General features: G+C 29.8%; 2 protein-coding genes across 3 annotated transcripts in view; one reads left to right on the forward strand and one right to left on the reverse strand.

Annotated features, from left to right (window-relative positions):
• Nucleotides 1-224: 224 nt before the first annotated feature.
• On the forward strand, nt 225-608 carry LOC122270288 (uncharacterized). Its single transcript, XM_043047045.2, has one exon. The coding sequence runs from the start codon at nt 225-227 to the stop codon at nt 606-608; it is 384 nt and encodes a 127-aa protein (XP_042902979.2).
• A 16,215-nt stretch (nt 609-16,823) lies between these two features.
• The window catches only part of LOC107447237 (uncharacterized), a 113,786-nt gene continuing 105,121 nt past the window's right edge, over nt 16,824-25,488 (reverse strand). For both annotated transcript variants that reach the window (XM_071184951.2, XM_071184952.2), the window contains exons 13-15: nt 22,904-23,041; nt 17,990-18,159; nt 16,824-16,877 (exon numbers count right to left, since the gene is read on the reverse strand). In XM_071184951.2, coding sequence (XP_071041052.1) covers nt 16,830-16,877; nt 17,990-18,159; nt 22,904-23,041 — 356 coding nt within the window. In that variant the 3' untranslated portion in view covers nt 16,824-16,829. The remainder of the gene's footprint in view (nt 16,878-17,989; nt 18,160-22,903; nt 23,042-25,488) is intronic.

Genomic DNA, 25,488 nt, shown 5'->3' on the forward strand with positions numbered 1-25,488 from the left:
TTTTCTGGACAATAAAATATTCCTCATAGGAGTAAAAACAGGTAGTTGAAAGCTTTTTGAGAATTCTTAACCGGATGTAAATAAACAAATTGTAAACAATTCAACTCTCAGCATGCTATTTTCGTTGCTGTTTGGTCTGAAATCGTTGAAAATTAAATAAAGGAATGTTTTTAAACTTAATTTTAGTAAATTTAATTCATCAATAAGCTTACTAACACTGCAGGATGAACATCTTGAAATATACTCATAAAAAATTTGCTGCATTGGGATTTACAGCTCTTTCTATCGCAGCTGGATCTATGTACCTTCGAAAGAAAATTGAAGATAGTATAGGAAATTCAACCGTTTGCAAATCCTCTATAGAGGATTTATTAAAACATAATCCATCTGTAGAACTATTAGGCAAACCAGTTACTTGGTGTAATCCTAGTTTGCTAGATCGAAGTAATCGGATCACAAAAGATGCAGCAAATATTAATATTCCAGTAGCAGGACCGAAAAAAGCGGGATTCTTAGTAATTGATGCGTTTAAACAGGAAGCAGACACAACATGGACAGTAAATGTTTTAAAGCTTAAACTAGATGATGCAGAAATTTTGATAAAATAATTAGTTTTGTTTTTGAATTGTGGCTTATTGTAATTAGGAATAAAAGGATTTGCTTATAATCTAGTTTTCATTATTTTAAAAAGAGATGTTGCTATTCAATCTTTGTGACTATGAATATAGTTAATTATCCTTTTTTTGAAAATTATTTAAATTAGTTAAAAACATTCTTTAACTAGTATACGGGACAGTATCAAGAAAAAGGCAGTTATTTTAATGTTTCGTTGTTTTGACTTTTTTTTTACTTAAACTATAAATAAAGTAATTGTTCCAAAATGGACAATTTTCTCAAAATTTGCTCAATACACACCCATTTAAATCTGTGGGTTAGGCTAACTATTTTTTTTTTTTTTTTTTGTGGCAATAGGAAACAGAAATTATTGAAATTTTTATCAAAACTAATATGAACAATTGTCTACCTGTATATTATATATCTGCTTAAGTTATTTATTTGTAGTGGTGGACAAAATTCCTTTATTAATAATTTATTAAAATAAGAATACACTACCTTTGATACCACTTAGAAAAATCTTTCTGAAACTACAGAAGTTTTGTAGTAGTTGGGAAGTAGGCCAATATATGTATTAGCTCTGCTGCATTCTGCTCCAAATCAAACTTTAAAAGAAAAAAGAAATCTTGCCATATTTACTTTAAAGAGTAACATTTTTCACAAAATTACATTAGACTTGCACCAATGATATTTAATACTAATGTAGAACAATAGCTTAATTTTAATCATTTTATTGTCATTCATAAATTATTTATGTTTATGTATCAAAACAAACATGACTATCAATTTCAGATAAAATTGATATTCTAAATAAATTTAAAAATATAAAAGTATTTGTTGCACCAATTGTATGGAATTGCTGCACCAAACTATTGGGTGGGGATTTAATTTACATACAGTCAACACCATTAAAATATTCTCAATGAAAAAATTTTAAATGCTGCGTTGATTATAAAAAACTTTACAATGGAATTAAAACCAAATTGGTTATACTGCTCAAAACATTGACATTATTACAAAATATGTTAGCTGTAAATAAGAATATATATATATATGTGTGTGTGTGTGTATATAGCCATCATTGAACAGCTGACCCAATTTTGGGTTTACAATTACTAATGTTCAACTCTGTAGCCTTGTAATTTTGAACCCACTCCAGAAGACAAGGGAACTCCTGAATCACGTACTGGGGAGAAATTTGCCTTGGCAGAGAATTTTTTGATGGAATTAACCGGCATTTGAGTTCCATGGAGTGGAAAACCTCTCACTGTTAGTTAGCCTGACAGCAAGGGTCTCTAACCCATGTTCTGTCCACCAGTGAGGATATTTTATGTCGTCACTGTGGTCCGTGCGAGCCAGGTGCAGAATTGATATTGACCAGCCATCGCTGAGATTCGAACCCGGCTCACCTCATTGGAAGGCGAACGCTCTATGCCCTCAGTCACCACGGCTCTGCAGCCAATGTTTACTTGTAAAGAGCAAACCCTTTTGCAATTATTTCGAGTAATAATATTAAGGTTGACATAATTACATAGGGCCCTTTATTCAGTAAGCCACTGCCCTGTATATATATTCTTAGAATCCTTGTCATAAATTATATCAAAAAAGAATTCACCTTAGGAATCACAAATTAATACTTACACACAATTAATGCATGTTTAAGCAAAAAAAACATGAACAGAAAATGACTATCCAAATCTGATGAAACCCTAGTGAGCAAGACTAACTAGATAAAAAACATCAAAACCTGTTTGATTGCTTAATGTAGAAAGCATTACTAATTTTGGTTTCTCAACCCCTGTTTGTTTTCTTTGGCAATCAAATGTGTTTTCACTAATGAGGAAAACTTAATGAAAAATATGAAAACCTATTTGATTAGCGGAGGAAACAGAGAGGAGTTAAAAGAGCATTATAAGAAACACTTTCAAGTATTATCAGACAGTCAAACTGGATTTGATATTCTCAGTTTTGCTTTCATTGCCTGTGATTCTCTAGTTTAAATATTAATTTATAACCCTTAATAAGTATATTTTTTTTAAAATGGATTCTAAAAAATTGTATTAAGAACAGTCCTTACAAAACACTACGTATATGATATAGACTAGAAATGTAAGTAGGTCATCCTACACAAGACCTGTGGTTTGGCTAGGGAGATTTTCAATTTTAAAAAACTTTAATAACTTCTTAATAATGGTGTCTACTGCCATGTAAAAGGCTTGCTTTATGACGTAAGCGCCATTTTTTTTGGATATGGCAAATCCAAAAAAATGCATAGTATATGCATAACACATTTTCTGTCATTTTAAAATTAAATTATTGTTTCATATAATCCTTTTCTCAATAAAAAAAATCATAAATATAATCAGTAATTTTTATATTTAATAACTTTGACTTCAGTTCAGAAACAATCTATTTTCAGCGATTCCATCTACATCTGTCTAATATTTGCATAGAATTCAAAATTTTAGCATAATGTGATTGCTAAAATGTGTTGACTTTATTAAAAAGACACTTTTTTACATTTGAAAGAAGATTTTTACATTTCTAAGAAAAGGATCCATGGCAATAATTTAAAACAGTGGCTAACGCATGGATTTCTTAACTTTTCTTGGAGAATATTCTAACATCTAGAGGGATTAGACAAAATTTTGGAAACACTTCTATAGTAATGCTATGTAAGCAATGTGTTTTGTTTTTTTTTAATGTTTTGGAAGATTTTACATGGCGAAACTGTTGGCTCAATTTGAAAGATCATGCTTGAACCTTTTTAGACATGGGGTCATATTTACCCATGCAAAATTAGGATCGACCAAAATGAGGAGAAAACGATAATAACTTTTTTCCAATTTTAATACTAGTAATTCTGAAATCATTCTATACGATTGCAATATTTATATTAGAATGCTTTTTTAATTCTAATAGTATTGAAAAGGAAAAGAAGCTTTTAACTTCCAACGCTCATTTTGGTCGATGTAAGTTTTTCATGGGCAAAAAAGACCTCATTTCTGAAAACTTCAAGCACGATCTTTCAAATTGTGCCAACAGATTTGCCATGTAAAATCTCCCAAAAAGCTTGCTGTTAAAAGAGAAATTGCTTACAAAGAGTTAGTACAGGTGTGTTTCCATATTTTTCTGCAACATCTGTACATACCACTTGCATTTTCGGTATTTCAATGATCAGAGGTGGCCTTGTGAGGCTTAGTCCTGGCAGCCAATACCTCTCGGCCATTTTTATTTTTTATTATTGTAAATACAATATAATTATATATTAGGATAATATATATTTTTATTTTTTACAACTTGAACTCTGAATTATTATTATCCAAAATAAAAAAGTTTTATTCTGATTAATATCACTTTCAATTTATTTTATTTTCAACATATTTTGTGAGAATTTATTTGAGAAGCATTTACCTATCCTGTCCTGAACTATGAATCTAAGTATCATTTCCATTAATTTTGTTTTCTGTTAAAATCAATCAATCACATTTTTTTTCATCATATCTACTTATGATCTATGTCTCACAAACTTTATCTACTGTAAAAAAATTTACCAATTTATCAAAGTTATATCCACCAAAAAAAAAAATGATCTAAGTAAGATTTATATCCACCAAAAAAAAAAATGATCAAAGTAAGATTTATATCCACACAAAAAAATTATCAAAGTAAGATTTATATCCACACACAAAAAAAAAAAATTCTAAGTAAGATTTATATCCACAAAAAAAAAATTATAATCACTAAAAATAAAAATGTGGAAAAAAATTTCATTTTTAAATCAAAACAATTTTAAAATAAAAAGAAGTAAAACAGCTTTACATATGACATGAAGGAAAGCAATTTTTTTTCTCATTATTGTTTTGTGACTTGAAAGTGCTGGTTTTCTAATACAGAATGGCCGTAATGCAGAATTAAGGAAATAAAAATAGGGTAAAATTACAAAATCCCAAATCTTAACACCCATGACTGATTAAGTATTCTATACAATAAGCATCAAATTTAAAATTCTATACAATCATTCAGTGTTTTTCATTGTTTGAGTAGAATTTTTGTGATTAACGTGTTACTAAAAAGTCAACATGTCTTATATACCAGTGAATTGGAATTATATTTTTGTTGTGGTAGATACACTAACACTACAGTACTCCCCCTCCAGAATTATATCTGTGATAGAATTCGATGAAAGGATACCACTAGTTGATTCATTGCTGTTTTGTGAGAAGCCGAGAGAGCTGTATTAAATTCATAGTCGTGGTTGCTCCTGTGCAGCCATTAGCAGCCGAGTGTATACACGCCAACGTAGTGTGTCATCGAGATTGAGTAGCAACAGCTCGAGGAGGTGGGTAGTGTCGCAGTCACAAGTAGCAAAGTCAACTGTTCAATGTGAACCATTCATCGAAGTAGGCATGTTCATAACGAAGTGGGAGTTTCTGTCAAGGTAGACATGTTCACATCATGTCAGGGTCACCAATGTGGGGAGAGTGGAATGTCAACCTTCATCTATGAAAAGATACCCCACCGTAGAAATAGAGTTAACATATCTTATATACTAGTGAATTGGAATTATATTTTTTCAGTAGTAGATACACTACAAAATGAATCTTGGATATTTTTGAGTCGTTATTTCCAAATTTGCAATCGTTTTTTCTCTACAGGCTACACTTTTTATGCAATTTAATTAAATATTATTAACAAGGATTTTTGTTCAATCCAGTGTAAGTTTTCTCACTTCTCTGCTGCGTAAGGAATGGTAGGAAGAATGCGATTATACTTTCCGTTTATAGTGCACTACGTTAAAACCATGTTTTTTGTTTGTTTGTTTTTTTGTCTTGTCTTAAGTGTTATTTTTAACTGGGCAGACAAGTGTATATGTATGTATATAAACCTATACCTTCTTTATAAACTCGTACATTCAGATAAAAAATAAACTAAATAAAAAAAAAATATCATTTTGAAAATAAAACTGTAGCTTTAAAATCCCAACACCTGAACTAGATAAGATCAAGTACTTGTATAAATGCAACAAAAAGCACTTATTCAAAGCAAACGAATCACTGCAGAGGAGGCTGGACTAAAAGCATCAAAATCTATTTGATGCCGGAGGAAAAAAGGAGAAGTTCATCAGTATTTATTTTTTAAAAAAAACATTGATTTTGCATAATGAAAATAAAATAAACAGTCTACCCCAGTAATAATTCGTTTGATTTTGATAGCGTTTGTGTTTTTTTTCTCGATCAACGCTTTCCAATGCATTGTAGCCAGTCTGACAACACTAATTCAACAAATGTTACAAACCATAGAGATGTAAAACCAACTGCTCTTAAACGCTTCGCAACCACTATTTTTTAAACAACAACGAGATTAAGATGTCGCTTCACTTAGAATATGCTGTCTAAAGTTGTATTTGCTAACGTTCTGTCTAAAATTTTCAATCGAAATTTTCTATTCTGGAAAGGGTTAAATATTTAACTACGGTCCCTTATGTGTATATACTGCCTTTACTTTATTTTTGATTAAGATTCTAAAAATATATTCGAATTAAAGTACTAAAACGGCGTTATAGCTGGCTAAAAAATACCGGTACGTCGTACTTGTGCGTTCCGGCTCTACATCACACCCCTGCTTCTAAGCTACTTAGAACCTTCTTTCACTTAAGGCAGTTTTTCGAAAGCTATGTAGTCGCATGAAATTTTTTTTCTTCTTTTTTTTACGAATAGTATGCTATTTTCCAAACTGATATATTTTTGTAACAGTTATAGCCATGATTGTTAGGTATGAGGTTTAATCTTTTTTTAGACAGCTCTCTGTATGTTTATATTGAAAATTGTACAATACGTCAATGTGGAAAAAAAGCCACAGTTTGAAAATGAAAAGCGTTTGTGGTCTAAATTTTTAATATTTTAGAACTTACTCCAAAGGTACGTTATCTGGGCTGGATAAAAATTTAAAAGTTTGCAAAAATGGAGAGCTATTTATTGATGTTAGAAATATTTAGAAGGAAAAATCTTGCCAATTTCGTAGTTTTTAAAAAGTTAAATAAATTTTACAATGTTTAGTTATTTGTTCCATCTTAAGCCCAGATAATTCGTCACGGCAAAATGGTATATGCAGTTTAAAGTTATGGCTTCGTTTCAAGCATAAGGCACTTAAACTGTGGCTTCTTTTATTTTTCTTGGTGGGCTTAAACCAGGGTTGGGTTTTTGACGTCAAAAAGTGGTTTTTGACATGACAAGGGTATAATACTGGTTTAAACCGTCAAAAACGTCAAAAACTGAAGTTTGCCAAGAAAATATATAAACTTCAAAACTACCAACAGTTGCCATGCATTATATGGAAATTTAATTATACTATAGGTAATCAGCAGGTTTTAAAATATTTTTTTATTAAAATTAAGGTAAAATAACAGATTTAAAATCTCAGAAATTTATATTCAAATGCATGCTCAGAAAAATTTTGCACAAAAATTGTTTAAATATTTTTATTTTGAGAAGAAAAAAAATTTTTTTTTTGATATTTAAGAAAATTAAAAGTTTATTACCATGCATTTTTGACATATAAGGAACATTTAACTAATATTTATATTTATAAGGAACTTACAAGGTTTGTTGTATAAATACAAACTTGATACAAGTGTATAAAAATTTTTTTTAATGTTAGACTGAATATCTTTATTATCCAGTATGTTAATTTGAATTTACAAGTAGTTATATTTATGAATAATGATAAATATAATTCATATTGTTTATTATATTTATTTATAATTATTACACTTATCATTTTAAAAAATTTTCATCTCTTAATTTTTTTTTCTCCACTTGTATTAAGAATACAAATAATGTATATCTTGAAAGTAAGAAGTAATTATTCAACAGCCTGAATATTTAGATATTCAACAAAACTATATAGTATTCAACAAAATGAAATTCACAAGTATTTGGATAAACTAAATTTTCAGCATAGTAAATGAATAGGCTGAATATACTGTAAATCGACACTAACTTCTCTGTGTATTTAACAGAAAGCACTTAAATTTGTATTGTCTTATGTTAACTATGAATTAAAAAAAATTTAAGATTTAAAATTCAGAATTACTGATTTTTCTGAAAAACTAACAACCAATCACAAAAGTCAAACGAAACAGAAGAACATTACAGTCACTGATCCATGAAATATGTAAACAAATTATTATGGAAATTTTTTAATTACCCTAATTAAATACATAATTTTAAAAATTAGAACATGCATCACATTACATAATCAAAATTAAATGATGGAAGTAGAAATTTAATTCAAAATTCAATAGTCTAGTTCATTTGCTCCTCGCAGCATACTGTAGCACATAACTAGTTTTGAACATTTTTCCACCACCAAACAAAGTATGTTGAAAGCAGTTCACTAATCCCCCTCCCCCTCAGTTTACTTTAGAAGAGCTAAAAATAGACAAAAATTCCCTGATTGTGAATATTGCATGTGCCCAACCAGTTTAAAAGATTTTTCTTTAAAAGATGTCTAATGTACAAAACTGCTAATGTTTATCTTTAAAAATGTCTAATTTTTAGTATAATCTATATTATACACTAAATTTGGTTTTAAATAAATTTCTTAATAATATCACTGCAGATTTTCAATAACACATGAAAATGAAAACATAATATTACAAAAGATGTGAGCTTTCAAAAGTACAAGATTTTGGTTACTATTCAAAATATAAGTGTTACTTCAAAATTTTAAATTTATTTATTCTAGAACATATTTAGAAACACTATCCTTTATAAAAAAATATATAAATTTTATGTATTAATTAAATTTCACATATGAATATAGGTTTTTGACATTTTCGACATTTTTGACAGTGAGGTTTTTGACGTGACGGTTTAAACCATGGTTTAAACTGTCAAAAACTGTCACATGTCAAAAACCTGCCAACCCTGGCTTAAACAATACCTCCTAGAAGAAAAAGCCTCCACACTTTTTACCATAAAAATTAAATTTCAGCACTTTTTACCATAAACAATAAATTTTGATGACTGATGCACGCTAAATCTGTCTAGTTGCAAAATCCTCCATGTTCCCATTAAAAAATCAATACCTCTGGGGATACTGATCCAGGAGTTTCCTAGTCTTCTGGATTGGTTCAAAATTACCAGGCTACGGAGTTAATATTAGTAGTCGTAAACCCAAAAATTGGGTCGGCTGTTCAACGATGGATATTAAAAAATAAAAAAACAATAAATTTGATTCTTTAGTAGTCCAAATGCAATGACATCTTTCGCATTCCCCCACTAAGCAGCTTAATAGTCCAAACGAAGTGGCATCTTTCCTATTTTTCCTCTATTGCGCAGTTTATGTTCGTTACGTTGAACTAACTCAATTAATCCGTGCTGAGGCCTTCTCTCTTCTAGCAGGTTTTGGCTTAAAAGGCTTCGAAAAACTATATTAAGCTTTTCATTTGAGATAGTAACTCAAATCACTTGAAGGAAAATACAGAAAATTAGAGATTTAAAATTTTTATTTTTGCTTTGAAAACAGTTTGGAATGATAGGATATATCAAAGAAAACAATTCAACAAAATAACTAACAAAAGCAATTTCGTTTCTCACGATGACATTCATAATAGGACACAGAACACAGATACATTTCTGTATTAAATGTAGATAAAAATGTGCTAAACATTCTGTAACTGAATCTAAATCTTCATTATCACGTGTGAAATTCATTCTAAATAAAATAAAAAAATTATGTAACCATCTATATAAAAGAAATTTATCATAATTGAAACCGCATTCAAAACTAAAAATCAGAAAAATATATTTAGCAAGAATATTTCACTTCAAAACTAAATCACAATTTTTTTTTACTACTCATAATTACATAAACATTATCCTTCTTAATTTATAATATCATATTTGTTCATAATAAAATGTGATATTCCATAAATAAATATCTCAAGGTTAAATTAACATGTTTGAAACAAATATAATGTACACACCAATCCATGCGCCCTTCAACATGCATGTGGCACATTCGTAACCCAACATTAATATCACACTCATTAAAAAATGTCCATAGAATTTTCTTTTTAGAACTTAACTCTGTACATGCATGGACATATAGGTAAAAAACAAAGCATACACGGCAGTGTGAAAATAAAAAATACAGAGTTACAGTACTGGTGTAACTATATACAATTATTTTGAAAGCAAAATTACAAGTTTTTAACATAATAAATTGTGTTAAACCAAGTGCTGATAAGCCGAATTTGTGTATAAAAAAATAGCTATATAGTGACAGACATGCAAATTAGAGAATAAAATTGCTTTAAAAACTATTATTTTAGTAGACTAAATGTTTCAAGTGTAGTATCAGAAATTAAATTCTGATTCATAGCATTATATGAATTCAAACAGAAATCTGATAAGAAAAATAATCATGAGCGCAAATATTCCACTTAAGTTTTAACCAGTAATCAGGTCTTGTGAAAATCAGCAATGTGCAAAAAAATATATACATAAAAATTTAGGGTGGCTATAGATAAATCAAGGTTTCCGAACTTTTTTAAAAGTGTTATTGTTTGAAAGTTTTACCCTTAATATAAGTGTGTAAAAAATCTGTATAGTGATTTTCATTTAAAAAACAGTAATGTTTTTTTAAAATTTAAGTTATAAACAAATAAATGGTTTATGATTCCTTAACTGAAAATCGCTAAATTTTAAATTTCAAAATCGTTAAAATTCTGAAATGTAAAATTTTTATACATTTCAGAATTCTTTTTACCAAATTTACAAAATTATCAACCAAATTCATAATTTACATAGATTATTAGAATTGGAGTAAGGGTATATTTGAAAATGCAATTTCTACCTTTATATATTTATATGTTTAAAGTGAAATTACGTGTTTATATACTAGCATATATTTAGATATTTGTATGCATTAATTTAGTGTTTGAAATATACTGTAAAAAAAAACTTGGCCTGCTTTACGATTTTGTGAGTATTATCTAAGACTTCTGACAGTTATAACCAGTTTTTTATGACTGTCATGTCGAAAACTCATCCCAGAGATTAACTAATATTGTTTCGAGATTGTTTTACCAGAAGACGGTGCTGTCTATTATTTTTCAAGGGTTCTTGTGAACCTTGTGAAAAATACTGTACTAAATAAAAAAATTTAAAAGTGAGCAAATTTAAAGCTTATTCAAAAGTGCTAGACAACTTGTTTCCATTCTATTTTTTATTTAATTATTTATTAAAATTCAGCTCGTAACGAAACTCTAAATGTTTAGATACCAATTCCAATCCAGAGAATACCAATTCCAAACATTTTAATTGAAACCATAAGTCTACATATGAGCAATTCTACAAATAAACGCCAATTAGGCCGCCAAAAAAAAATAATTTTTTTCAGTGGGGGCACGCTATTTCTACATGAATTGTCTTCTTTTTTACACCCTAAAAAAGCAAGAAAAAATCGTGAACATGAAATTTTTTCTTTGTGACATACTTTAAATGACAAAATACCAATTTTAAATTTTTCCCGATTTTTTCAATTTACGAACTTTGATTAAATTTTTTTATTTTTGTTTTTTACTACTTTAAATGACAAAATACCAATTTTAAATTTTTCCCGATATTTTCAATATACGAACTTTGATTAAATTTTTTTATTTTTGTCTTTTATACTAAAATATAATCTTATGGTATGAAATCTCTATAAATACATTAAATCTCTAAATAAATCATTGAAATCTCTATAAATACAATCTCTATAAATACATAAATGGCTCAGATAAATCTGAGCCATTTATTCACATAAAAAGACTTTTACATAAATTTAATATTATTATAATGTCTTTCTAAAATGTATTTATAGAGATTTCATACTATAAGATTATATTTTAGTATAAAAAACAAAAATAAAAAAATTTAATCAAAGTTCGTAAATTTAAAATTGGTATTTTGTCATTTAAAGTATGTCACAAAGAAAAAATTTCATGTTCACGATTTTTTCTTGCTTTTTTAGAGTGTAAAAAAGAAGAAAATTCATGTAGAGATATCGTGCCCCCCCCCCCCTCCAAAAAAAAAAATTTTTTTTTTTTGGCCGCCTAATTGGCGTTTATTTGTAGAATTGCTCATATACTGACAAAATCTTTTTTTTTAAAAAAAGAAGAGACAATTAAACATTAATTTAATAAAATTTATCTTCCAACTCGGTGCCATTTTATATTCTTTTCTTTTTATTAAATTCTGCTGGGTCATGTTCATAGTAAAATTGAGAGTCAACTTTATCAAGTATTCCTTTCTTTTTGGTTCCGAGTCTTTCTTTTTAACCTCTTGCACTCAGAGTATTTTAAAATGGTATATAAATTGCCATTAATTTTAACCTTCGCACTCAGAGTTCATAAGGCAAGTATAATTTAAGGCAATTAAGCAATTAATTTAAGGGTAATTTAAATTAAGGCTAGTATAATTTATATAAAATATATAATGCAATATTTTTTATATAACTAATAATCATAAAATAATGTGGTAACGAAATATTAAGATACAAAAATTTTAAATTTCAAAGGGGTGAATTTTGATGTTTATGGTATGGGTGTTAATTGAGTGCAAAAGGTCAAACATGAGAAATTGATTTAACTAGGCATTATCTAAAATAATTGAAATAAAATATCTAAAACAAAATTTTACATATAAATTACATATTTAATCATTAAGACAAATCTTCTCATACCACTACAATAATTGTTAATGCATTCTAGTTCATTTATTTTAACTACATTATACAGTTATTTTCAATCTGTATATTATTTATTATTTATTTTCATCATTTATTTCAAACATAAGAGTTATCAATTAAATTTTATTTGATTTAGTCCTGAATGTATCTATACAGAAATAGAACTGCAGTTTTACTCTTTAATAGTATCGTATTTATACACATACATTTTATTTATAGCCACCCAGTATTAATTTTCAAAATTTCAATAGTTATGAAAATGAAAAAAGTACACTAAAATCGGCCAACATTTAAAAATAAATTTAAACCATAGTTCATTTTGCGCAGCTTTTAATATGCTATCATTTTTCACAACAACAAAAAAAAAAATTTATTTTTACATTTTCTATTTTTAAAGAAAGGAAGAAAAAATTTCGATTTTCAAAGATTACAACAGTATTTAAAACATGAAAATTGAATCAGTTATGAAAACTGAATAAAAACGACAGATCTTTGAAAGATTTTCAGCTCTGGTATTATCAATAAGGAAGACTACAATAATTTGTCACTTGAGATTTTAAATAATTTATAAAAATTCAAATCCAGCAGGCTCAATTGTTATTTAAAAATAGTTTCATAACTGATTGACAATTTTTCAACTATACAGAGTACCCCAAAATTCATTTAAGAATTCAGTTTTGTGCCATTAGTGTAATGAAATTTAAAAAAAAAAAAAAGCACAGGGTTATTAAAAATTAGGTGCCATTCAAAAAATAAACAATATGAATAAATCAATGAAATAAAGAAAGCAGCGTAACAGTTGAAAATTCAGGGTCACTATTCAACAGTGCATTTTCACTGTTGAGCAATATTTTGAACAATACGAAGTCATTAAGTAAATAATCACAAGAAACTAAAGCGATAAGATATTACCTAAAACTTCTTTCACTATAAAAGTATATAAACAGCAAATAACAGTCGGCATGTTTCAAGCGCTTCAAAAATAGGCGCCCATTTTCAAGACTTGCCAGATGAGAATGAGATCATTCAACATTTCATTCACGCCTGGCGAGTCTTGAAAATGGACGCATATTTTTGTAGAGCTTAAAACTTGCAGACTGTTATTTGTTATTTATGATATTTTGAAGCGAATGATGTTTTTAATCAGGAAAATGCTGAGTCATGTTATTTCCCGTTTTTGGTAATCAGAATTGGCGATCAGATCCTGCGATTTTATGAATGACATTGGGGCATTTAGCCAATCATGGCTGCCGAAAGATTTTAAAAATGAGGGTTATTGTAAGGAGATTCTAAATACCACAGTAAACCGCCCTGGTAACTGAAGAAAAAAAGAAGGTTTATTCCTTTAAAGAATGAAATAAATCACGCTACACGAAGTTGAAGTAGGCTCATCTGATCAACGTCGTACATCTCTTTGCACTGTGATAAAAAGCCCTTGAAACTGGCAAATATTTGTATTTTTTTGAAGAGAAGTTTTAGTCATGATTATTGGTTAAGTTGGAAAACATGTCTGATAGTCATAAATAAATTTTATTGTAACAGTTACAATAACTTTTAAAAAAAAAACTTGTATAAACTAATTTTTCGTTAATGTTATCGGAATAAAAGAGCCTTCAGTTACACTTCCGTGAATTTCCTGAGACTATTTTGATATGTAATGAAAAATGTGAATTTCATTTTTTCTTTAAAAGATTAGCTGCCAATATTAGCAATTTTAAGAATTATACCATTTTCAAATAAATGTGGTAAGACAAGGAAAAATCAAGCAATTTCATATATATATATATATATATATATATATATATATATATATATATATATATATATATATATATATATATTTGTTTTTATATAAAATTTCCTTTTATTGGTTACACGGCTGCTTGAAGAAATATTATTTAATATTCTTCTTTACTGGTTCGACAGCCCCTTGTGAGCCAAGGCCTTCATTAGAATATTTTTTTCCATTTTGCTCTTTTCCTCGTCAGAATGTTGCAGTTTTTCACTTTTACCTCACTGGTTCACACGCAATTTTCTTATTTGAAGTAAAGATCACGGTAGATGGACTTAAATTTAAAGTTCCATATTGGAACGACTAAAAGTTATTTCCAATAGAAATCTTTAGATTATATTGTGCCTACTACATTATTTTTGATTTCTTATAATATTATTTAAAATTAAATTTGTATTGCTTTATGTATAGACTCAAACACAATTTAGTTATACAGAATACTTGCCTCTACAGAATACTTGCCTAAATAATAATTCAGGATTTTTTTTAATTTACACCATTGACCCAAAATGTACACTAAATGCACAATAAGATAAAAGTTGGTGGAGCATTGAATCACGAACTTGATTTTCATTAAAGAGGGATTCTCATAAATATGAAATACATAGCAAAAAAATATTTTAGGAAATTATTTTAACATAGTAAAAATTATTGCATCATTGCAGGTTTATTATAACTGAAAATGTTTGGAAATAAGCCTGGAAAATAAAATTATCCAGAAAATAAAAAAATTTCAATTGGATTTTGCGACGAAATACTTAAACTAAATCCATTAAAAAGTAAAAATTATAATATCAGTGTAAATTACGCTAAAAGACGATTTTAAACGATGTAATAAAAAATTAAAAATGATCTAAAATTGAGTATAGGGCTTAAAAGTTTTGCTTATAATTTTGCTCATTCTCAAACTCTATATTTTACACTTCAACATAACATTCAACATAAGAGTTGAAATAATATTAAAGAATTAAAAAGCAAATGCAGATAGAAAATGATTTATCTGATAAAAAAGAATTCAACGTGATATTTTACTCAATAATCAAATATAAAAGAAACTTTATGAGCGGAACGTAAAAAAATATATTTTTAGCTGCCTAGATTGCGTAAAAACCCCCACTTAGAGGTCATTTTTTCTTTTAAATCTAAGATTTTAGCCATCAAGCCAGGGCTGGATTATCCATTAGGCCAGACTAGGCCATGACCTGAGACCCCCAATGATTAGAGGCCCCCTAAATAGGGATTTTTTGAAAATAAATTTTAAAAAATTAAGAAAAACAATGATTTTTCAGTTTTTTTCAAAATGATAAGATTATTTTTTAGTTCTAATTTAATAAAATAAAGTAAAATTTAATTTATTATTATTTATTTTAATTTTAAACAAGCTTTCTGAAATGAAAAGATATATAAATACTTTTATATGTGAATAAATAAAAAATATATGAGAAAAAATTTAATCTAAGGGCCCCAAAAATTTGAATGGTCTAGGGCCCCGCGTTCGCTTAATCCGGCCCTGCATCAAGCGATAGCAAGGAAGTTGAGTAGAAATTAATTAATTACCAACGGGTATAATATATTCCAGGCATAACCATGTACTGTATTTTAAGAATCAACAAATAAAAAATCACAATTTTTAGCTAAAAAACGCCTTTTCTTTTACAAATACTACTTGCATGAATTTTATGGCACCCTGTACATGTTGAAATCACATTTTTACACCAATATACTGTATAATTAGAACATTTTTAAAAAAAATTTCAGTACTTAAATAATATTTTTAGTGTATTAAAATATTTTTAACAGCATAATTTTGAGAAATGTTTTGACACTAAAAAAATATTTCATCTTACGCAATTACGTGAATCACAATGACACCTAAAAATATAAAATGGAATGAAGTTTTGCATGTAACTTGTTGCTTCAAAAAGTGTAAAAACAGCGACTGAAATTTCTAATTGAGTGCATATAGTGCATCACAAACAATATGCTAAAGCATTTAAGAAAATTATAAATATGGATAATTAAATTCAAAACAGAACAAAAAAAAATCTCTAAATTAAAAATACAATCAACAATAAATCACAGCCCATAACTATAGGCATTGTTCTCAAATTATAATTTCAAAAAAATGAATTAAGCTGTAATGAAATAACCCATTTAACTAAATCTATAATTTTAAGAACAAAATTAAATTTAAAAAAAAGTATTTATTTAATGTATCATGAAAAAAAGTATCAGCACATAGATACATTTGACTTCAACCATCATTTAACATTTTGTCTACATATGGTTCAGTGCAAATTGATACTCATTACAACCTTGTAAACAAACCCACTCTTTACAATCACAACACCTTAGTTACATTTAACACCATTTTATTTATCTATGCACAAAATGCATGCACGCACCATTCTCTAAATCATTTGGAACATTTTGCACTGATTGGAATGAGAAATATTTAATATATATATATTTATATTTTTTTTTTTATTTCTGGTATCTTATCACCATCCAATGAAGCTTTTTTTATTTTAATTTCCAGCCAAGGAGAGAGAGATCATCATTTTCAGCTCAGAAGACCACTGAAAGGCCAAGATTGCCCAAGATTTGACAGCAGCTTATTTTTTCCAAGCGAAACGTTGACAAAACAAAGCCTATTTTATTTCCCCTTTGATAATTTTGGTTACGAGTATGGTCTGTCGAATCTCAACCTAGACTCCATCTTTAGCCACTGAAACAAAGAATATCGAAATATCATTAGTATCATGCAGAAAGAAAAACAATATGACCATTTTCCTGATACAATGAATGATTTTTTTGATTCAAAAAAGAGAAAATTGTGATCGCATTATTGCATTTTGGATACCCATTGATGAAAACTTTTTTTTTTCCTTTTCTTTTCGGGATAGACTTTCATAAACGCGACAGCATTTCAAATTCTGGGTTTCAAAAATTGCATCAATTCATGTTTATCCTTTTGCCTCCCAATGGGCAGGATTAATTGATTATTCCAAACAACTGAAGAAGCCACAATTTTTTTCCTTCTTAAATATTTATATTTAAATCCCTACCAAGACAGCAATTATGAATAAGTTAATCATAAAACGAGCATAAAAATACTTTAAATTAATATTATGTGAAATAATATTAATTTAAAGTATTAAAATAAAAAACTTATGCTGGAAAATAATCAACTCTAAGAAATTCCAAAACTATCGCCTGCCTTTTTAATTTGATGTTGTTGTGCTGCTTTTTTATTGAAACTTACATAAGCTTGAATTTTTTATTATTACAACTCTTTGCTTGTGATTACAGTGTTAAAGTTGATCTAGACGAAAAGTGTAATAAAATTCTAGAACAAAACCCATTTTCCCAAAGGGATTAAACAAGTTTCTGTTCTGTAAAATGTGCCTTTTTTAAATACTGATAATAGAGTGGGCAAAAAAAAAAATTTTAATAATAGCACACCTGAATTATTTTCAACCTGCTAATTAAATTTCTTTGTACTCCAAAATTATCTCCGTGATTTAACGAGCACTCATGAAACATTCTTTTAATAATGAATCAAATTTATAAATTAGGTTAATTAGTAATTAAATTTATTAATTATATTAGTTTTAATTAGTAATAATTATCAATTAAATCCAGCTCAGAAGATCACAGGAACATATTTTTTCTCAATGAAATGCTGATAAAACCAACACAGAATATCAATTAATTATGACTTTCATCGAAGTTTGACGAACGTACGAATCTCCATAATTTATGAAGCTCGACTGCAATATTCTTTTAACTTAGGATTATACCTAAACATCTCAAATAAGAAAATCATCTAATACTTACATGTATGACCATAGAGGGCCCGCCTATAGTGACATCAGGTGGGAGATCTGACAGGGGGCAGTTCTCAATGCTCATAATCTGTAAGTTCGAGCACAAAGCCAGTTCTGAGGGCAGCTTATGCAGATTGGGATTATCATTTATGTACAAAGATTCTAAGTTCTGTAACTGGCCTAGAACATTAGATATAAAATAAGAAGACAGCTATTTTAATATTTATTTAATGCATTGCACGTCTACAAACCTATAATGTCTGTGATAAAAACTTTCCCTATAGGTAGCGAATTTAACACTAAGTTTACTGGACACGTCATTTTGACGCATTTCGATTTTTATAAGGTGTGTGTGTTTTTTTGGTGTTTTTCATTTATGTCGCACTAGAGCTGCACAGTGGGCTATTGGCGACGGTCTGGAAAACATCCATGAGGATGATCCGAAGACATGCCATCACAATTTTGATCCTCTGCAGAGGGGATGGCACCCTCGCTTCGGTAGCTCGACGACCTGCACGCGAAGTCGAGCACTTTACGGTAGAACAGTTTAACGAGGACCAATACCGCACACCCTCGGTCCCAACGCAGACTTATCCAAGTGGTCACCCACTCGCACACTGACCGCAGCCAGTGATGCTTGACTTCGGTGATCTGCTGAGAACCGTGTCTTAACGATCAGTCCACTGCGGGACGAATTTTATAAGGAAAATTACAAAACCCGCTTGCATTTTTATTTTATCTCTTGTAATGACTTTTATCCATTGATCGAGGTAAATATATATTGAAGTCTATTTTCTTCAAAAGCGTTGAAATATTGAAATTCTCTTTGTGGTATACCTATCACTACGGATATGCCTCAATTTGACGCTATCGTAATTTAGACAAAATTTAGAGTAAACAAGCAATTATCACATCAATAATAAATAGGAATGTACCGACAATACTTCGATCCATTATCCGATATTGTTATCTCAAATGAAACCAGCGATAAACAACTGTTGCCGATAAGAAATAATAGAAAGAACAAACGCAGAATTTGAATTGATGTCAGATTTTGAAGGTTTCAGTTGCTTAGTTTCGAAAAATAAAATACTAGAATATTTCATAAATATATATCTCATATTTTGATTTTTTTTCTTATAGTACATAATTACATTGCTTTCTAATTGAAGAGATGCATTGAGAGATAACAATAAATTTACTAACCATATAACACTACTTCATTCTGAAAATATTTAATAGCTGGGATGGGAGCCGTGGTGGCTCAAGGGGTAGAGCATTCGCTTTCCAGTGAGGTGAACCGGGTTCGAATCCCATCAATAGCTGGTTGATACGAATTCCGTACCCAGCTCGCACCGAACACAGCTCTGACGTAAAATATCCTTAGTGGTAGACGGATCATGGATTAGAGTAGTCCCCTTGCAGTCAGACTAACCGTGGGTAGTCTTCGTGGTCTTCCTCTCCATGTAACGCAAATGATGGTCAGTTCCATCAAAAATACATCCATGAAGGCAAATTTCTAACAATACTTGATCCACGAGTTCCCTTGATTTCTGGATTGAGTTCAAAATTACAAGGCTACTGAGGTGAACATTAGTAGTCGTAAATTCTAAATTGGATTGGCTGTTCAACGAGGGTTTTAAAATAAAATAAAATTACAGGGATGGAGACGCGGTAACTCAGGGAATAGAACGCTCGCCTCCGAATGAAGTGACCCAGGTTTGAATCCCAGCGATGACTGGTCGATACGAATGCTGCACCGGGCTCGCGTCGATCACAATGCTGGCGTAAAATATCCTCAGTGGTAGACGGATCATGGTATAGAGACCCCCTGTGGTCAGGCTGACCGTTTGATGTTTTCGTGGTTTTCCTATCCATGCAACGCAAATACAGGATAGTTCTATGAAAAAAATCTTCCACGAAGGAAACTTTCACCCAATACTTGATGCAAAAGTCCCTTTGTCTTCTGGATCGGGTTCAAAATTACAAAGCTACGGAGTTGAACATTGGTAGTCATAAAGTCAAAATTGGGTCGACTGTTTCAACGCTGGTAAAAAAATTAAATAAAATTCTAATAACGTAAAGTCACCGGGAAGGACGAAGTCTAATAAATTTTAAAGAAAATTATTTTAGCTTTATTCAGTGTATTGGTATAGTCTTTTAATTTTGTTCTGTAAATTTGTTCAGTACTGATATATTGATTGTTTCCTTTTTTTTGTCCTGCACGAAGAAAGGATATTCAGCCAGTAAAAAATCAAAATACTACAGAATTATTTTTAACCGCATGAACGCGAATCTAATTATTTAGAATAAAGTTAAAGATAATTTACATTTAGTTTTTGCATAAAGTTTTTTTATAACCGTCGTTTAACAGCCGACCCAATGTTTTGGGTTTACGACTACTAACGTTCAACTTTGTAGTCTTGTAATTTTGAACACAATCCAGAAGACAAGGGAACTCGTGGATCAAGTAGTGGCAAAAATTTGCCTTCGTGGAGAACTTTTTTGATGCAACTAACCCGCATTTGCGTTACATGGAGAGGAAGACCACGAGAACCTCTCACTGTTACCCTGACGGCAAAGGGGCTCTAATCCATGATCGGTCTACCACTGACGATATTTCACGTCAGCACTGTGGTCGGTGCGAGCCGGATGCGGATTCGTATCGACCAGCCATCACAGAGATTCGAACAGCCATCGCGGCTCTTGTATAAGGTTTGACTAAAATGTTAAAAAAATATCCAATTTCGGTTGGAAAACAATGAATTTTAACCTGTTAACGTACAGTGGTGATAAACAGGTGCTCCTGGATGGGTGGTCACGGGAGGTTGCTGTGACCTCCCAAACATTTTCACTATTCAGAAAATTTTGATTGACCATTCTGCATATTTACAAAAATTTATTTTCAGTATTTTTACTTCGAAAACATAAATTAAATTATGATTAGCGCGTCTTACTTTCGTTAAATTTCTAATTTATTTAAAGTAATTAAATTGTAAAGCTCTGAGGATTGAGGAGCAATAAATAGCAGAGGGCCTATAATGTAATTATAATGCGTAAAAAAATATCAAGACACAAACAATTGGGGTACTAAATAAAAATAAGAAGAAAAGAATGAGAAAATCGCTCGGAAATAGCTGCGTCAGAAATTTCGGGCGTTAGTGAGGGATAGTGAGCAAGAAGCAGAGGGAGTATAAAATCTATCAAGTGATTATAACCTCTCTAGTGATTATAAAAAAAAACGTTAAGAGCTTAGAGCCGATATAAATTATATACGTATCCATTGAATTGGTGATAGGCTCTAATAAAATTCCTTTGTTGCCATGATGAAAAAAATTAATTCTTATCTGCATCTGCAAATTATCAATAGTAATTTTTGTTGAGGAAAAACTTTAATCGCATTTATCTGAAGCAGTTTTCTTCTACGTCCGCATGTTATAGTTATCAGACTGTTCTGATTCGCCGTTAACTTCGAGCCCAAGAAGGCTATAAATACATGTAACTCTGTCTATCCAATGTTCTTTTCTATTTGTCCTGTCCCAGTGTACGTTTCTATACTCTCTGTGTCATGTTCTAATAAACGTGTCCTTTTCTGATCCACTGATCTCTGGATTTCATTACATCAACAATTTTAAAAATAATAATTTTCATTTCATCTGCTTATATAATGGTCTTATTTATTGAATTATTATTAATTATGTCTATTAAAATTGGAAAAATTAAGCTTGATTAAGATCATTACTTTATTTTTTAAATATAACAAATGTAATTTAAGTTCAGCAAACTATTTGTTTAAAATCATTTTTTTAATTAATTACTTTTTTTTTCTTTCTTTTTTAACTATTTAAAATATATTTTCATTTTAAAGCATAATTCTCTTTCTACCTATTTTATTTCGATCTGAAATTCGACCAGATTACTAAATTATTTGATTCATGGGATAGTGAAAAATTATGTCTTCATCTTAATTGTGAATCAATTTATTTATTTATTTTTTATGTTTATTTAACAAATGGTTCATTATTTATTGATTAGAATAAAAATAAGGCATTCAGCCCTTTAATGTGTTAGGGTTTTCATGGAGGATGTGGTAATCGCTGATTGTGAGAATGTTGTCCGCACACTTTGCGCACAGGAAGCCTTTACTTCCAATACAAAACCCCATCGATCTGAGTCTGGATGTGCTCCAAGCCACCAATGGGGACTGAGCCCCAGTTCTTAATAGTTCAATACCTTACCCGTTGAACAATCGCAGCTCATTGATTAAAATAATTAAGTATAAAGTAGATAAATCAGTAAGGTGGAAAAATAACACAGAATGAAAATATTAGCAAAAAAATAATAATTTTTTTGCTAAAACTGAAAAAATTACATACTTATTAATGATTTGATCAAATTCAAAATTTCATTCGGAAAAATAGGAATTCCCACCCTCCCAAAGATATAAGTTAGCGGCGCCCCTTGTGATAAATTCGAGTTTTGGCGAAGATTCTAAAACAATACATTTCTAGGAGATTGTGTCATCACCTCCTACATCAAAAAGCCTCCACGCGGTCTTTTATAAGTAGTCCGCGCAGACTGTTTAAAAAGTGAACCAGTTGTGCGCATGAACCCAAAATCTTTTATAAAAGTAATTGAGAGAAATTTATCTTATATATTTGAGAATTGATTCTGTAGTGGTTGACAAGTGAATAAGGCAAACCAATAAGATTCATAAATAAAACAAATTTTTAGTCATATATTTGCTACCACTTTCTTATTTTAACTAGATTTTGTATTAAGTGACTCGTTCGGAAAATGGAGATCCTTCACAGTGGTCTGATCGGACTACCTATAAAAAAAACCGTGTGGAGGCTTTCAATTATAGAAGGTGTTGATTGTGTCAAGTGATATTCGAGATTTATAGAAAGTGAGTATCCCTTACCGATTCCAGGGGGTATAGAATCCAGATAGTTTTCTCCAGCGCTCATGTAAGTCAGATTGGTCAGGCAGCCAATCATACTTGGCAAACGCTGAAGTCGGTTGCTTTGCACTATCAATTTCTGCAAATTTTGAAGATTGCCTGAAAGAGAAACAAAACAAAAAATGTACTTATCATATAATTCTTCCAGTTAAATCAAGATTTTAATAGAAGGCTTCGCTCGCCAATGCCACTTTCGGTCCGCCTTTTGATTCCTTTAAACAGTTTGTTATATCAAAACTAAAAATTATATAAATTTAACCTATTACGGGCCAACTTCTCAGGAACGTTTTCCAACGTGATAAAGACTGCCAGCTCAAATACTTCATTTTCGAAATTTATCTTGAAAGTAGAAAATATTCGGAGTCACGGTAATTTATTAGTATTTCCAATATATATATTTTGATTTGAAATTAGGTCATTACGATAATTTAAAACGAAAGTGGTAAAAAACATTAGATTAGTACAGTGGTCCCCAACCTTTTCGTACCTAAGAACAAATACCAGAATATCGGTCGAATGGCGGGCACCATTTATTTTTTCAAGATAAATTTATAGTTGGTAGACATAGGTAATAATACACACTACATAAAGTGCACAAAAAATTAATTTTAATAATTAATTTAACATATGAATATAATTAGTATTAATATTCTTGTGTAAATTAAATCATTACTAAATTGCTTTCAAAACATACGAAGCATAAAAATTACTTATAAAATACAGTTAGTGTGGTGTTTGGCATGGCATTTCGCTGGCCAGCACTACATAAGTGGGAGAATATGATGCTCTTTTTAAGAATGGAATTTATTCCTTCAACTATGTTCTAAAATTTCTCATGTGATATAATAGTTTTGAGGATGTCGTTCTGAAGATCCACAATTTCTATCTCCAATTCCTCTCGCTTTACTTGAAGAAATTCTGAAATGTAAGCTGCTATTACGGTTACGTTTATTTCGATGGTAAAAGGATTAATAAAAAAGTTATCTAACAAGGGAAACTAGGGAAGTGTGACTCGCCAATTTTGAAATAAACTAGTGGGATGTATGCCTTATGAGGAATAATTTTAGGGGGCAGCATTCGTTTCGGCCCATAGAAGGTCTTGTGAGAGATAAAAAATAATTCAATATATGGAAAAATCAGTATTTTATTACTTCAATGCAGACTATTAGTTATTGTAATTGTCTCATACTCCAATTAATTTGTAATTGGATAATTAATTACTTTCACGTACTATATAATGCATATTTATTGTTAAAATTGATTTTGAAAATTTTATGTATCTGCAGTTTTTCAGAAAAACCTGTTAGGTTAATTTGAAGAAAAAAAAAATTGACTTCAAATTTTTAAAATTTTTTTTTTTCAAAAAACTTTCCAAATTAATTGGAGTATGTAATTGCAAATCAATTAATTAATTAATAATTTCTGATTAATTTATTAATTAAAAAATTAATTAATTATCCAATTAATTACAAATTAATTGGATTATGAGACAATTACAATAACTAATAGTCTGCATTGAACTAATAAAATACCGATTTTTCCATATATTGAATTATTTTTTATCTCTCACAAGACCTTCTATGGGCCGAAACGAATGCTGCCCCCTAAAATTGTTCCTCATAAGGCATACATCCCACTAGTTTATTTCAAAATTGGCGAGTCACACTTCCCTAGTTTCCCTTGTAAGTCTTGATGATATTAAAATGTTGAAAGCGCTTTTTAAATTGATCTTTAGGCAATTGGAGGTTGATGACAAATGTTAATAAGTCTATCTCACTGTCACCTATCATTTTTTTCATGTTTGGAAACTGCACAGGAGACTTCATTTTTAAAAGTGATATCCACAAAACTAGTTTAGCTCTCTGAACGAGTTCACAGCCTCTATCATTTTTGCTTCATATTTGTCCTTTCCCTGCAGCTCCAAGTTTGAATTATTTAGTTTTTCCATTATGTCCGTTATAAAAGACAAATCTGCTAGCCAAAAAGGATCTCTTAGTTCTAAAAATGCTTGATTTTTGGCTTCAAAATAATTTTTTATTTCTCCAATTAAATGTAGAAATCTATCAAGTACTTTGCCTTTACTGAGTCAGCGTACTTGCATATGTATTTGCAATGGATTTATTGGGAAAATGGAAAACTGAAATATTTTATTGTTGGACACAAGCAGCGGGTGCACTTAGATCGATCGACGGGCGCCAAGGTGCCCGCGGGCATAGGGTTGGGGACCCCTGGATAAGTATAAGTATAAGTATAAACGTTCTACGTTTTTATCATAAAAATGCTTTTGAAGTCAAAATAAAATGTTACCTTTTAACGACAGAGCTGCTAACTTTTACGCTCGTAAAAAACACTTTTCACAGTTATAGGCATATATTTAATTCAGTTTTTGCCAATAATGCGGCTGCTCCGCTTTCTGCCAAAGTGTTAATAAATTGGTAGCGAATTAAATAGTAAAACTTGTTGAATAGGAATATCTACGAGCACTTTTCTTAAGTATCACCACGAGATAACTGTAGTACAGTTGCATTTCTTTTGATACTTTGAAC

This window comes from Parasteatoda tepidariorum, chromosome 5, assembly GCF_982258835.1.
Source record: "Parasteatoda tepidariorum strain Cologne lab strain chromosome 5, Ptep-v5.0, whole genome shotgun sequence".
Lineage (NCBI taxonomy): Eukaryota > Metazoa > Arthropoda > Arachnida > Araneae > Theridiidae > Parasteatoda > Parasteatoda tepidariorum.

Excerpts from the sequence above, each read along its gene's own strand:
- LOC122270288 (XM_043047045.2), top strand. The coding sequence starts at position 225 with ATGAACATCTTGAAATATACTCATAAAAAATTTGCTGCATTGGGATTT.